At 32.2% G+C, this 16344-nt stretch overlaps 1 protein-coding gene across 1 annotated transcript in view; it reads right to left on the bottom strand.

Moving 5' to 3' along the window:
• LOC143235239 (DNA primase large subunit-like) overlaps positions 1-16135 on the bottom strand; it is a 40181-nt gene extending 24046 nt beyond the window's left edge. The window contains 4 exon segments of the mRNA XM_076473204.1: positions 1500-1594; positions 12443-12555; positions 13563-13753; positions 16023-16135. Coding sequence (XP_076329319.1) covers positions 1500-1594; positions 12443-12555; positions 13563-13719 — 365 coding nt within the window. The 5' untranslated portion in view covers positions 13720-13753; positions 16023-16135.
• Between the last annotated feature and the right edge of the window lie 209 nt (positions 16136-16344).

Genomic DNA, 16344 nt, shown 5'->3' with positions numbered 1-16344 from the left:
CATAACACCATTGTTGAACAATGACTGAGAATGTGTAGGATATTGTGATATGTGGCATGAAAGCATGAGGTGCACAGTGCAGCATAATGCAAGCCTTACACTAGTGCAGGGAAGATGGTGGACTGCAGCTGTACTACAAATACTCATAACTGTACTTACTTCTTTAAACATGATCAACCTTTTTATATAGATATCTCAATTAGGGATAAAGATAATATGCATTCTTTACATTAAACTTGTGAAATGAATTAATTCAAGGCATACTACATAATGTATTATACCTAATAGTTTGATCTCACCCTTTCAGCACAACAGATAAATATTTTTTTAGTGAGAAATAAATCTGTGAATTTGATTAAATTTAATCCAGTGTGAGGAAAGGTAATTTTAATTTCCCCTATAACATAATTCTGGGTTAATAATTCCAGGATAATAATTTGAGTTTTATACAAGTTTCATTAGTTTTTTAAAACCTTACATTAAAAAAAAACAAAAATTCAAATTTGATTCCAGACAAATAATAATGTTATGTTCATAATTTTTTTTTGAGGGGGGGGGGGAACAATATACTAATACATTTCACTAGCTGAACAGCTTCAGCACATTAGTGTTAATAATTACGTTTAAAAAATAAAAAAAAATTAACATCAAATTCTGATATGTTTGTTTCTTTGTTTAGAATTAAGCAAGAAACTACACAATGGGCTATCTGCGCTCTGTTCACTACGGGTATTAAAACTCAGTTTTTAGTGGTGTGAGTTTGCAGACATATTGCTGTGACAATGGAGATAGAAACTCTGATATGACAAATGCAATATACAATAGAACAAGTACAAGGAACATCAATTCAAAAATTTTATATTACAAATATAACTTAACTTATTACCTTAGCTTTAAGGGCTGAATTTGCAAATACATTCCTATAGTTTCAAAACTAACAAAATTTTAAAAGATACAGTTATGTAAATGTAGAGAAAAATAATTCTAGTTATGACAAAAATACAAACATTCTCTTTAAGACCCTGTATCATCAAAATTGAAACCCATGAGTGTTAAAATGTAGAAAACTAAAACTTGTTACTATCAAAAATGTAAAACATTTAACCTTTCAAATCACATTATTTAAAATTTACATTAAAATGGTAACATCTGATACTAAACTAATAAAGCTGTTGAACATTTTTGCATGGTTTAATCTATTTTTATGTAGAAATAACAGCCCTTGCTTGTTACAAGACTTAGAGTGACATCTACATACTTTAAAATATTTTACAAACTGATTATTTACTACTAAAGAACTCAATTCAATATTTATGGCATTATAAAATACTTCAAAATTTATTCTTCTAGCTCAGATAAAGAGCAAGTTATAATATTAACTTCCTGCTATATCAACCATTTTTTTTATTCCCAAGGTTCAAGAGTTAGTTACACGTCCTCAATCCATTGTTTCCCACTAAAGTATGGCAAAAATACCACTGACTAAGAAACTTTCTTACGTTCTACAGTATGCCAAACGCAGAATGAAATGCGATATGTGATCCTTCCTTCGTTCATCATACATCTCATCAGTAAGTTGTTCGTTTTGAAGTCCCTGTAAAATATTATAATTTATACTGTTCATCAAATCCATTGTGTACTTTACTAATTTGTTATTAAACTTATAATTATGTATTCAGTAACTTACAAAATTATCATAGCATAAAAGAGAACAAGGGACAACTTGGCCCATTTTGGTGCCCTTTCACACTCATCCTTGAGTAAAGTAGGGTTATAATTTCATGGAATTTATAAGTATCTATGTAGTTTCTTACAAAATAAGTTGCACAAAACTTGGACAATTCTTTCAAATCCTTGAGCCAAGTATTGATGTATGTAAATTGTATCTTAAAAACAACAACAACAACAAAAAAAAAACAAGTTGTTTTGTCAAACTCAGCACTGAGTGCACTATCTAAGTTCTGTATAGAATTTTGTTGATGCTCTTGGATATTCTCTTTTGCTGTGACATTTGTCATCACTAATGGTTCATTAAAATCAGTTTTATGAGTAGGTGGGATTTTATGGAGACTTATCAGATTCTAAAAGTTCACAGCCAACTTGATCTTTCAAGTTTTCAGTAGAGCCTGTTGGATCTAATCAACAAGTGCTGGTTCCAAGATGTACATTAGAAGTGTCACTCCAGACAAGCCTTATCCATAAGTGACTTTCAGCTTATATGGTTCTTCTGCCAAGAGTTCCTGCTAATGTCACTGAATAATTGCTCACACAATCATCTACTTTTATGAATTGTATCTTGTACTAAGTTTATTAGTATTGATATCTTATTTATACATTTTAGTATTTTTGTTACTTGTAAGTCTGACAAACTGTTATTATTGCTATTGCTGTTATTATTATACAATTTTCATGAAAGTTACACAATTTACACATCATTGTTATTACTATCTTATACAAAAAGAAATCATGAGGCTAATGAACTTTTAGTGTATAGAACAACCAACAGGCATCAGCTATTGATATGGCATCACCAGCTTGGAAGTTTCATAAGTAAGCACCAGTTGTTTTGGCTGTTTCTAAAATGTATGTAAAAGTCTTTCATAGACTGTTAACCTCACCAAACTGCTCAGCCAAAGATCTTTTTTGCTGCCAGTTTGAGTCCAGTTGGAATTTATAGAGTTCCACAAGTTCTTTCTTTTTCCTAAATTTAACAGAAGCACTGTCTGCACCTGCTTCAACAGTTTTCTCATGGAATTCACAACTACTAAGTACCTCAACGAAAGTAGCTGCAACGTTGCTGTCCACAGCTAGCTATTGAAAGTACTAGCAACACTAGTCTCATTAACACTGTTCATCATCTGCTAGGCTACAATGTGGTTAAACTGTGGCTGATTTATTGTTATTAAGTGCAAAAATTATATTCAGTCCCATTTCGTCCACTGCTTCAAGGAAACCCAGAAACTGTAAATATGGCTTTTTTGTATGTTCCAAGTATACACTTGCAGTTACTAAAGGCTTTAGTGGTTTTGCAGCCATCTCCCTTGCACTAACAAATGAAGATGCTAAGGAATTTTGTTTCTTTGAAGCAGGCTCTCCATTTTATATTTCCATGCATTTCTTGCATGCCTCAAATATAATGTACTTGATTAAATTAGGCTTTAACAAATAGTTTGTATCATGTTTTTTACATCATTTACAACTTTAACTTTGTATGTGAAATAGAAAAGGTTACTGAGTAGGCCTATGATTAGAGCTGAAAACAACAAAATTCTCATGAATGTGGGCATGGAAAGGGCTAAATCTGTACTAAAATAATGACTAACTAGATCTAGTCTAAATTCTATATTTTAACATCCTCATAATTGTGAATATTATCATCCAGCATTTCTGTTAAATTCGATGAAAACATGCAATAGATCTATTCAGATTATTCCAAGTACTGAATTTCACATATACTGTTTTCGAGGTTGGTCAAGTGACAGATCCCACATAGTTAGAGAATAGAAAATAACAGAATATAAAGTCTTACTGAAAACAAACTATTGAAGTGTATTCAGGAGGTTTTAGAAATTATGTAAATATTTTAGACTTTTTGCGATGAAGAACAGTACTTTTATTCATAACATAAAGTCACTTTGCACTCAGACTAGTAACAAACAAACTAAATCTTTAGTAAAAAATATTTCATTAAAAAATCTATTTTTAATACAAAATACTTGTGATCTTTAATGAAAGTCTAGCAAATTTTGTGAAAATACACATGCTGTACCAAAAGTTGTAGTACTTGAAGTGTGCAAATGTGTAGATGAACTCGTGTATATTATACTGATCAGGTAGGGAAATGATTAAGGAAACTTTGCTTAAGCTGGTTTCTTGCATTTGCCTTAACATTTGTTACATATGAAAAAAAAACCAGTTCAACAAATGTAGTACTAAGAGGAATACTGTAGGAGTTCAAAGCAGTGATTGCTAACTATTCATAACATTTTTCTACAACTGTATTTTCATAATTCAACATAAAAGCCCAAAACTAAACTGAGTCTGATGGACATTATGAGCCAGGAAAATTCTATACTGATTAACCACTTTCATTATATCAAGATCTTCTTGAGCTAACTGTTCAAATGGAAAAACCACTGAAATGTGGCTAAGAAAAACAATAGGATTAAAATAGTTCATGTATTTCATTTACATTGTTGTCTTATGTTTCTTTTTATCAATCTGGTTTATTGCCAGTAAAAAGTCATGGCAGCTTTGCTGAATGACTAGTTTGTTTTGCTACATTTCAACAATGCTCTAGATAAAGATGTATATTCCATATTTACATATATTTTTGCCCAAACAATGTATTAAAATTTGGGTATGGGCATAAAAAAATGGTATGAAAATCAGCCAGTATGGATTAACTGTCTTATCTGGCATAAATTTATGTACACTAATTGAGCGTGTGTGACTGGTTTCCTGCTATCCAAGTAAGTACAATATGCTACTTCAATTTCAGCCAAACCAGTCAGTCTGATGAAATCTGAGTCAGCAAAAGCTTACTGATTTTTATTGACTTTATCAAGCACTCATGATACATGAATTACAAAAACGTTGTCTCATTGACAGTTTAGCATGTCACCAGGATGATTTACAATAAATCCAAGCTTGCTGTACACAAACTTCACTACATAAAATAAAACTGAAGACAGTTCAAAGAGTGCATGCAAAATTATAGATAATCTCATCATTTCTTACTGTGAACTTGGCAATCAAAGAACAAAGAAACACTCTGGAACTACTGTTTTAGAAAAGATAATTCAGTCTTGGAAGAAAATATTTTCTTGGTTACTTATGGTTGGTGAAGGACTAGATCAGAAGACTGAAGTGCAGCATATGGAGTATAGAGAGAGGAGTGACAAGCATATAAGCATATGAGAGATCACCCAAAATTTAGACTGACAGGCATAGACTGATTGATTTAGTGTTTTATGGCACAAAGCAGCTAGGCTATCTGTGCCAAAAGTCCAGTAAAAAGGTAAAAATAAATTAAATGTAGTAAAATACATAAAAGGAAATGAAGGTAAGACGAAACATCATTGAAAAACAGAAAAAGCATAAAACCAATGTTGATACCTAGTCTACAATGTTAAGAGAGAAAGCAGAGTAAGAGAAGTTGTAAAGGACTTTCTCTAGCAAAATGGTAATGATAATAACCCACCAGGAAGACTCACAGGTAAGTTCAAGAACCACTGTCAGTCACCTGAAGTTGGCCTTTCCAGTCCTGGTTCCAGGTTATGTGTCATAGCAGTCATGATCAAAATGTAAAATAATAGAAGTTTTAAAAGACATATAGCAAAATCATAATAATGAGTAGCCAAATGTCTAGTAAAAAGATAAAAGGAAAGTAAATGTAGTAAAATTCGTAAAAGGAAACAAAAGTATAAACAAAACGGCCATTAAAAACAGATACTTGCATAAAACCAATGTTGACATCCAGTCTACAAAGTTGTAAAGGATTTTCTGTAGCACAATGGTAATGATCATAACCTGCCAGGAAGACTAACAGGTAAGTATAAGAACCACTGTCAATCACCTGAAGTTGGCTTCAAGTCCTGGGTTATGTGTCATTATGGCCAGTCCTGGTTAGTGTTGGCGTCCTGGTGTCGAGTTATATAATGTTCTGGCCATTTTGCAATGTCAAATTGAACAAGAGAGAATGAAACTGTAAAAAGGGAACCACAATTAAAAAGGTGTAATGAATAAATATCCAACACTTAAATGAGATTAAAAAGATTAATGGCTATTAAAAAACTAAAAACTTTATCAAGGTGGACAGTGTCACTATCACCAATAACACTGTCCAATATTACAGATAAACCCTGGGAAAAAACATGTTTTAAATAGTGCCATCGTTCAGAATCTTAACGATGGCAAGAAAGTAAAATGTGGCTTATTGTGACTTCAGTGTTACACAGACAACACATTAGTGCATCAGTCACAGATAAAAGAAAACGATGAGTTAAAAAACTGTGACCAATGTGTAGTCTAGTTAGAACAACTTCCTCCTTCCGAACATTACAGAAGCTAGATGGCTAAAGCCCAATATAGGGTTTTATTTGAAAAAGCTTGTTGTCGTGTTGCTCACTCTAAGTGGACTGCCAGCTGGCACGGAGCCGAGCCTTGAATACAAGACCATAGTCCATGTACGGAATAGGCACAGTGGTGATAGTGCCAGAGCAGATAGATTTAGCCACCATGTCTGCAAGCTTGTTCCCTCAAATACCAACATGGCCTGGTATCCAGAAAAACTGGAAGTAGCAGTTAATGAGAAATGGGCCAGTTGATTTTGAATATCAGCGAGAACAGGGTGTGAGCCAACGTGTTGCAATTCCAGGACAACTATAGAACTAAGCGAGTCAGTATAAATAGTGCAGTTGGAGTATTGCTCAGCTTCAATATGATCCAGGGCAAGAGATAATGCATACAGTTCAGCAGTGAACACAGAAGCTGTAGAGGGGATTCTGCGCGCAACCACCAAACCACAGCAAACCATAGCAGAGCCCACTGAATTACCTGATTTGGAACCATCTGTATAAATGGGAACGGAATGATTGTTTGAAAGATGTTCATTAAATAAAAGATTGTACTTCCAATCTGGAGTATCTGCCTTTTTTCAGATGACTCAAAGAAAGGTCACATTTGGGGGCTGTAATAAGCCATGGTGGGATGGGCAGACCTGTGGAATCTGCAATGTTATCCAAGGACAGACCCAATTCATCCAATTGCGTCTGGATATGAAGGCCAAAAGGAGCAATGGCAGATCGTCTGTTCTGAAGAAGTACGGTCCACTGAGGAAGGAAAACACATCCCCAGGTGGGATGCTTTGTTAAGGAACGAAGTTTCAAAAATATAATAAAGATAGTTGCAAGCGGCGAAGGTGCAGAGAAGGTTCACGAGATTCAACATTTAAGCTTTGAACTGGAGAGGTGCGGAAAGCCCCAGTGCAGAGTCGAAGTCCTTGGTGATGAATGGGGTCCAGCATCTTTAAGGCTGAGGGTCTGGCAGAGCCATAGACCATTGATCCATAGTCGAGTTTTGATTGAATAAGAGCATGATATACCTTTAACATTGAACATCGATCTACTCCCCAACTGGTAGTAAAGAGGACATGGAGGATGTTCAGTGCTCTTGTGCATTTGACCCGAAGCTGCTTTAAGTGTGGTATAAAGGTCAGCTTACAGTCAAAGATAAGCCCAAAGAACTTGGTCTGAGGGACCACTGGCAGTGAAACTTCACCGATATGAAGTTCAGGATCAGGGTGAATACCCCATTGGCAGCAAAAGTGCATGCAAACGATTTTAGAGAGAGAGAAATTAAGGCTGTTTGCCATAGTCCACTTCAATAAATGAATGAGGGAAGTCTGTAGCTGCCACTCAATATATCTCATGTTTGACGACTGACGCGAAATGTGAAAGTCGTTGACATAGAGCCCATTTCAAGTCAAATGGTGGAGCGCTGTCATCAGAACCCACACTTGGCAGGTGAGAGGAGGTTGTTTGATTAGAGAAACCAAACAAGATGAGAATTAACCATCCTCTCTAAAGTCTTACAGAGACAGCTCATCAAAGCAACTGGACGGTAGTTTGAAGGAATTTTGGAATCCTTCCTGGGCTTAGAGAAAGGTATTACAATAGCCTGGTGCCAGGCATCAGGAAAAACATTTTCCTGCCAGATCCAGTTCAAAAGCAACCAGAAGAATAGCAAGAGAAGCAGGATATTGATGGCATAGCATTTCCTCGCATACATTATCAGGTCCAACCAATGTAGTGTCAGACTGTTGAAGAATCAGTTTGAGTTCCACAAGTGCAAAGTTATGTACAATAGTTCTATGTACAGGTGTAACAAGTATTGAGTACAAAAGAAGTTTCAGTGCTGAAAATATAATGAAAACAAATACTAGTGTTCATTGAAACAAGGAACTGTAGAAAGTCTTCTGAATATTCAATTATCAAATTATGATCCAATTACAGCTGAAAAGCTATGAGTTACAAAAAAAAAAAAAAAAAAAGAACAACAAGAAAGGGGTGACTTTATCAATCATATGTGCCTAGGGTTAAGATGTCATAGGAATGCTTCATCTCCTACAGAAGTTTAACAAGTATAGTATATTAGTTTAACATGTAAATATGTTACAGATGTGTATGCAATTTAACTATATGTAAGGCATACATACAGTTTAACATAAATATGAGAAATTTTATATTATTTAATAGTGTCAGAGCTGTAATAGACTTAAGGCACAAGAAGTGTAAAGATACTAGTCATATATAAACTCAGTTACTCATATTCATTCAGCTGTGATGTAAAGACTTAAGATAGTCATACAACATTTTGACTAGGCTAGTCAAATTACACAGACCAGTTTTGTTATATATGACTGCAGGTGAGTACTTCAAGAAAGTCCACCTTCACATGAGAAAACAATATTAAGGTAATGAACTGTATATGTAATTTTTCCTCCTTAAGGTACAAATGTTTACATATTTTTAAAACACATGACTTAGGCTTTATAATATAGCAATATAATTTGTGCTGGTGTTTTCTCATAGCAAAACCACACTGAACTATCTTCAGTGTCCACTGAGAGTAATCAAACTCCTGATCTGAGGAGTGGAAATTCAAAGACTAACTGCTGTCAAACCAGAGAACAAAGAATTTGCACCAAAGGAGAAAAAGATGAATTGTTTAAATACTCACTGAAATTTTACTTTTCAGCAATGAATTGGACTTCAGGGAGTAAATACTCATTGACCTGAAATCTTACCTACAGCTTTGTTTCAAGTCATGTTCAAATTTTTCTCCAAGTTTACCATCACTTAATGACCAGGGTAATTTTCTTTGATGAAAATCTTTGTATACTTTGTGAAGCAAAAAGTTTCAGTTCCTTGAAACTTGAGATTCTGAAATAACTTGCAAAGGTGAGATAAGGTTCACTGACTTCATCTAGTATTTCTTTCAGAAAGCATGCATTATATTTTCCACCAAAAATTTAGCAGACATAGACTAAGTTATTCCCATCATTCTAAATTTATTTGTATGCTTTTTCCTTATATTAGCCATGAAGTTCTACTCTGTGTAATAAAGTTGTCAGTGTTCATTTCCATTGTTTATTAAGAGATATACTTGTTTGTATTCCTTTCAATTTAAACTGAACCAGGGAAAAATATCAATATATAGGTAATTTATGTTGGAAGACAATATCTTAAATGCTTTTCAAACACCATGCTAAACTGAGACAAGTACATTTCAGAGATTTAATGTTAAGATTGAGATCCTTAAACCTTGAAAAACTTAATTCAAATCACTCTTATATTGTGTGCATGATCAGTACCTAAACCTATGCAGCAGTTTATATCAGTATTATTCACGCTTAAAAGGTCTTTAATACCATTGAATAGAATTACCTGTTGTAGATATGAATTATACCTAGATAAGTTTATGCTTTTCACAACGTCTTAGAAAAGTATTTTGCATGCAAGCACACACAAAAATTCATTACACTTACATCTGCAGACTCATTAGCTGGCAATGAATATTTTTTGCCTTTTAGATCATCAGTTAGTTTGTAAAATAATGACAATAAAACAAGATTTTTTTTTATTAGTTTCATACACTTTGTATGGTGCAGTTGAATTTTCCTCAAGAATGTTTCCTTGACAACTTGCTGTTAATTCTCTTTGATGATTTATTGATTAAACACTATAGTGACAAGCTGTTGAGACACTATACTTTATTTCAAATTCTTTGAGTTCCCTACTTAGGTTAAAGTGCTTCTAGTGAAAGTGTCTCTTAGTTTCCCTATACTGTTAAAGGTTTTAACATTTTTTCTATGCTTTACTGTTTTCTCATGCTCTTTGAAAGCAGATTTCCACACAAAGTAGAATACACTTACGACATTTACAAAAGCAAGCACTGTTATTCCAAATAAGCCACTTAAACTGCTGTTCACATTGCTTATTATAATTTCTAGTTACACTATATGTATTTTACCACTTACCCATTTTGTTAAACAGTAGTTTTCCAGATCACTGAAAACTGTTACTATATAACATTTGACAAAATTTTCAAATTTCTGCATGTGACACACGAGCATGATAAACTAAGATGACAGTACTGTACTCATGCAGCAAAGGTAGCTGGTCCCGACCAAACGTAGGACGAGACCTATCTAGTAATGTGTCTGTATGTGATGTAAACTTGATTGTGCTGCAACAAGTGTATATTTAAAACCTGCTCAAGTCCATAACTTTTCTTAACTCAAAGGAGCTTAAACAGAACAATTCTTCACTGCCCTTAGAAGGACAGGCTTACCAACCCTAACCTCATTAAACAAGTTCTTAATTACCTCAACCTTCTAATTAAGTGGCCTCTAACAATAGCCAGTTAAAAACTATCAAAGCTTGAAATTCATGACTATAACCCATATAGTTTCAACATCTAGATTACTATTTTTAACTCCTTCAATTTCAACAGGTTGAAGATCATTCTTTATATATAAAAAACCAACACACATCTTCTCCAGAAAAGTATATATCTATTAAATAACATAACCTGGAATTTTAAAACAAAGCATATGATGAATTATTTTCAAATCTAATACAACTTCAGTAATTCTCATTATAACATCATCTTTCATTTTAACAAATGCTCCTAATACTTGCAACATTAAAACATCAACAAGTATGCTTGAATGTCCTATATATTACCTTCACAGCTGACAGATTTATCAGTAAAATTTTTATTCAGCTCGTTAAATTCTAAATCTTTTTCCAACTACATCTTGCCCTAATTATCCTGAAGATTTTTATCTGTTTCCATTTCTTGAACTTTCTTTCTATAAATTACATACAAACATTTTTTAACTATTCTTTGCAAATTATACAAAATACTTTTGTCAAAGCCACAAAATCAACTCTTGGATATTTTTATGTAAAACAAAAAATGTTATTGAAGTAGTTATAGTTACTATTTTCTTTTAAATTGTTAAATTTGATAATTAGCCACACCTTTAGTACCCTGGACCCATCAGTACTAAATGAGTTAAGCCTTGGATTATACCAAATTATTTCTATACACAGCTTGAAAGATCACCCCAAAAGGCCCACAGATGTGTTTCTATCCTAAACCTCTGAAGGTTTTATTCATACTTTACAAGCAGCTCTTCTGATTTACAGCTTCTGACATCACTCACTTTTGTTTATCTGAACTAGCCTCTATATCCCTAACTGTTTTACTAAAATAAGCCCAGAAGTCTTCTTTCTAAAGCAATCTTTAACCTAACTATCCATTTTCCATCTTATTTCCTGAATTTCTGCACCTAAACTGCTTAATCCCCCTCTAATAAGGTAATCTTCCTCCAAACTATCTCTACCTTATCTACAAACTGGCAAGTTCTCAAACTATAATCAATATACTTTATCTTTCCAAGTTTCCTGAAAGTTTCAATGTCAAATAAATCCTTATCTGGCATTCATTACACCCTGTAAATTCTACCCCATTCACTCCTAGACTACCTCTAAAGCCCATATGGTCACTGAAATAAAGACAATCACAATTTGAACACACATTTAATTCATTTTTTATTCTTACTGTACTAAAGTCTGTTGCAATAACAGAAAAGTCTTAAAAATAATAATTTTAAGCTTGATTCAGTATATCTTGAGGACTGTTTGGTAAATATCTTTCAAGAATTAATATCTTATTTAAAAAAAAAAAATAATTGTAAACTTCTCTCAAAGTAATGAAATATAAAAGAAAACAAGTAATTAACATTGTCATCTGACAAAACAGTACATAATTCACAGTTCAAACATGATTAATCAAGTAATTTTATGGGTAGATATATCTAAACCAGTGGTCCCCAATAATCAACCTGCAAGCAATGTCAGACCCTTGGACTAATTTGTGGCCAACACAATGATCATATACTGCAAAAGTATGCAAAAAAGCAAGATATATCTTCACATGTGAGGGCCAAATCAAGAAATGAGGATTTAATAAGCAGTATAGAGGGAACCAGTTGTACCAGGAGGGTGTGTCACACTTACTGGTGGAGAATTATTACATGCCCCTTTGCATGTACCAACAATATCACAGGAAAACATATCCATTTAGGTTGGATATTCAAGGCTAATGGCAAACAAAAACTTTTGCATATAAAAAGCAGCACTAAATTAGAAAAGTTATATGTCAACAATTATATATTGTATTGGAAGACAAATTTGACATATATATATATATATACATACACACACACACATGCACAGAATCATGAAAATTGGCATGAAAAATGGCAAGATACTGCCATTTTTTGTGTGGAATTATTTAAGAATCAAAGTGTTTTGGTAAGCTATACATTGTTGTAGCTAAAAAACAATGAAATGTAAGAAATACTTGCTTTTTTTACATATCCTTTCAATTTTTGTTTTGTCAACTCAGCTAAAAATGCATCTCGATAGTCATTGGTTGATTTCATGTACTTCAATCCTACACGTTCAACTGCTCTCAAAACTATAAAACATCCATTCTAGTTAAATTCTAAACTCTTTGTAAAGTTTCTAAATAAGTTATGAATACATGTTAAACAGCATTACACATTAAAAATGCCTGGGTTAAGTCTAGTAAAATGGCATTATGAAATAAATCTTCTCTATGTGAAATTTAACAATTTATTTAATAATTATTTATTGAAATATTTGTCACTATAAATTGACAAATATTATATAAATGATTGTAAACAAAGATTTTTCACAATTACAAAAAATTTACCCCCCAAAAAATATAAACTGTTGTTGAAACCAATTTATGACAAGTTGGCAAATAATTTACAAGCATAATAAAGTGATTTACTTTCAAGCAAAATACTAGATGTTTCAACAGTAAAAAATCAAAATTTATACATATGATTTTCATTCTTGTACTCACCACAGTGAACCTACATTTGTACAGGATTTGAGGAATATGTAAAATTCATGACTAGTCATCTATTCTTCTATATTATCCAGCAGAGTTGCCCTTGTCCAGAGTTATTGAGTAGGAATTTAATTCTCTGAAACTAGTATAAATCAATGAGCTTCATATTTATTTTTAATATCTTACAAAACATGTCTGGAATATTTCAGAAGAATAAAGTATTAGCATCAATGCTACATATTTTCCAAATCTTACATAAGTATAGGATTATCGTGGTGAGTAAAAGACAACTAAAATCACCATACATATAATATAGTCCACCACTATATGAATACTTGGCTCCTTTTTTAGCCCTTGTCCAGAACTACTGATAATAGGTAGAATTCCTTGAAACCAGTATAAATCTATAAGTTGTTGTAAATAAGTGATAAACAGGGCTTAATATTTATTGTAAATCAAAAAGAAATGTTGCTCTTTACAACCATCCATCTCTCCAACAAATATTACAAAGAATTCAAATGGTTTTGGCTGGTTGGTGGTTGTGGATAAGCCAAATGTAGGATTTTACATTTTTTTTACATGATTTTAAAAAGGAATGAACTGACCTTGCAGTCTTTCAATAGCAAATTCTTCAAATTCTTTGAGACTTATACTGCCTGTTGGAGGAAGCCTGTAAAACTGTAGAATGTGAGGATAATCACAATCTTTCCTACTTCCTGTTAACTGCACTGTTCTTCGTCTGTAGCGAGAAGGCAACTCCATTTCCTTAACTGATTTTAAGCTGAGATTCCTAAGCCTGTGTGGAGGAACAAAAAACTATTAAATTTAAAATAAAAAACTGACATGTGCAAAAAATCATGATTTAAAAATTCGATTCTTTCCTTACTAACTTTTCTTAACATTCTGAAATGTTCTCATCAGTAGCTTGTTTGTATCAACTTACTGTTATAAGATCTTTACTTTAGGTATTTATGATTTCACAAAGTAGCAATGGGTAGCTGTCTTTCTAGTCTGTTGGTGATGTCTAATTTCATTATTTTAAACAAATTTACTACAGTTCTGCCTAACCATGAAGAGTAAGCACTCAGCAATAACAGCTAGTATAATTAATCAGCAGATATTAGTCAGAATTGAAACCTTTTGTGGGCTATTGAATGTCAAACACAGACTGAGTCATATTAAACTGAATGATTAATGGAATTTCATAATAATGATCAGGGAGGGTCACATATTGACTACATTCAACTAATTAATCATTCTCACATGAGACTTGGACAGCTTGAATATTCACAACTGGAACACTAATATTTAATATTTTTGCAAGTCATGATTCTAACTGATTATGCTGAACAATCACGAATTACTAAAAACATACTAAAAAAACACTAACTTCAATTAAATGATTATTTTAAATTACACTAATTGTGATAATTGTTCAAAGATAACAAAATATATTAGTCAATCAAATTAATTGCTTAACTCTGGAAGCAGAAGAACTTGTGACTGACGTTTTATAAGTGTTTAGAGGTTTATTGAACAATACCATTATAAGTAGTCTTCCATATCAGAAACTATGCTACTAGCATAAGTTATAATGTTAAAAAGTTACACATGACAATAAAAGACATGTAAAGCAACATTTTCATTGTACTTACTGTAAACATTTTTTTTCAAACAATTATGTATTGTGACATTAACATATGCTTATATGCAATGTAGTAGTAGTAAAAACAGATTTACTTAATAAGTCTGTAAACTGACATATCCACACAGAGAAAATAATGAGAACAGAGTAATTGTTCAAAGGTAGTTATAATTCCATGAAAAAGGCAATCAAATGCAAAATTACAGCTCTCTCTTACTAGTAAGTTTTTTATAATCACATGTAAACTGATGTCATTTTCTAAGTTACTGTATTCACCTGTTGATATACAAATTAACTGCTAATCAAAGCAAATTACATATATATACCAAAACTAATGCTGTATACATACCCATTAATTGGCATAGATAAATATAATGCTCAAACTGTGTTATTATAATTATTAAAAAACTTATTCTTTCATCACTCTGTAACAATCACTGTTAATTATATTTTTTGGATATAAACCCAGTAACATCTCAAAATTTGATCAGCGTAGGAGGCTTAGGTTAGTGTTCAATCTATATTCTGTGGAGAATAATTATTATAATTGCATAATAAACAAAAAGTTGAAATACTGAATGACAAATGAAAATGTATCAAGTATTTTAATCAAATTTTCTCTAGGTTTGGAGTAATTTATAGGAATTAATTTTTATTTACTACTTAAATAAACTATTTTTAGGAATCCAGCTTACTTTACACATTTTTTATAATCCTGAACTAGTTAGGGCAAATGAACACTTTCCAGTGCTCACCAAAATATCATCACAGTTGAAAATTTTTGAGTACTTTTATCTAAAACTAGCTATTACAGTTGTATTTTCTTTTTCTTGCTCATGTACATTTGAATTAAAAAAAAACCTCCTGTGGTCAAAAATAATCTAGAATCTGTTCACTACAAAATGTACTTTGCACTCTTTTTACTCTAAAAAACAGGAAGAGACTTTTAATCAGGTCCTAAAGAGTAATAGACAGTTTAACTAAATTGATTACTTCCTTTGTTTGAAATACATAATGAACTAAGCTTTTCCCAGAAACTGAGATTTCTTTGATTAAATATTTCTTTATACAGTTCACATTTTTTAAAAATTACCTGATAACTTCAGCAAAATTCTAAAATAGTTTTGTTGCAATTTATAGAACAAAACTGTTCAAACTTATGCACAAGTAGTGAATGACTAAAAAGGCACAGTATAAAACTAGTTTTTATCCAATTTAAAAAAATGAAATGGAACATTTTTAATATAAAAAGTACTGAGAATGATTATATCAGCATCAATCTGTAGATTTCATTTGGTAAAAAGCAATAAATAAAAGGCAATGTCTGTTGGAAAATAAATATAAGATTAACCATAAATCTTGTATTCAAATATCACAAAAAATAGTTGAATATAATTATATGTGCACTCTCTGAACTTACCAGATGGATAGTAAAAAAAGCGATACAGTTCTATTAACTCAGTGTATTATGCAGATGGTACTTGCACTTGACTCCTCCTCCACCCACTCATAAACACCAGAAAATCACTTTCCCGATAACAAAGTTCAATCAGAAAAAGTAGACATTAAACCTACCACACGACAATGTCAGAAATTATGCACTTTACATTTAAATTCCTTTAATTGCTCACATACAAAACTTGAAGGTGCAGTTTTATATTATGGGTAAATGTAAACAATTTCAAAAATGAAAAACAACTAACAACATATAATTTAGTGTTCAGATGTGAAGTGGTGAACAG

Source organism: Tachypleus tridentatus, chromosome 12, assembly GCF_004210375.1.
Source record: "Tachypleus tridentatus isolate NWPU-2018 chromosome 12, ASM421037v1, whole genome shotgun sequence".
NCBI lineage: Eukaryota > Metazoa > Arthropoda > Merostomata > Xiphosura > Limulidae > Tachypleus > Tachypleus tridentatus.
This window is presented reverse-complemented; position numbering and strand designations above follow the sequence as displayed.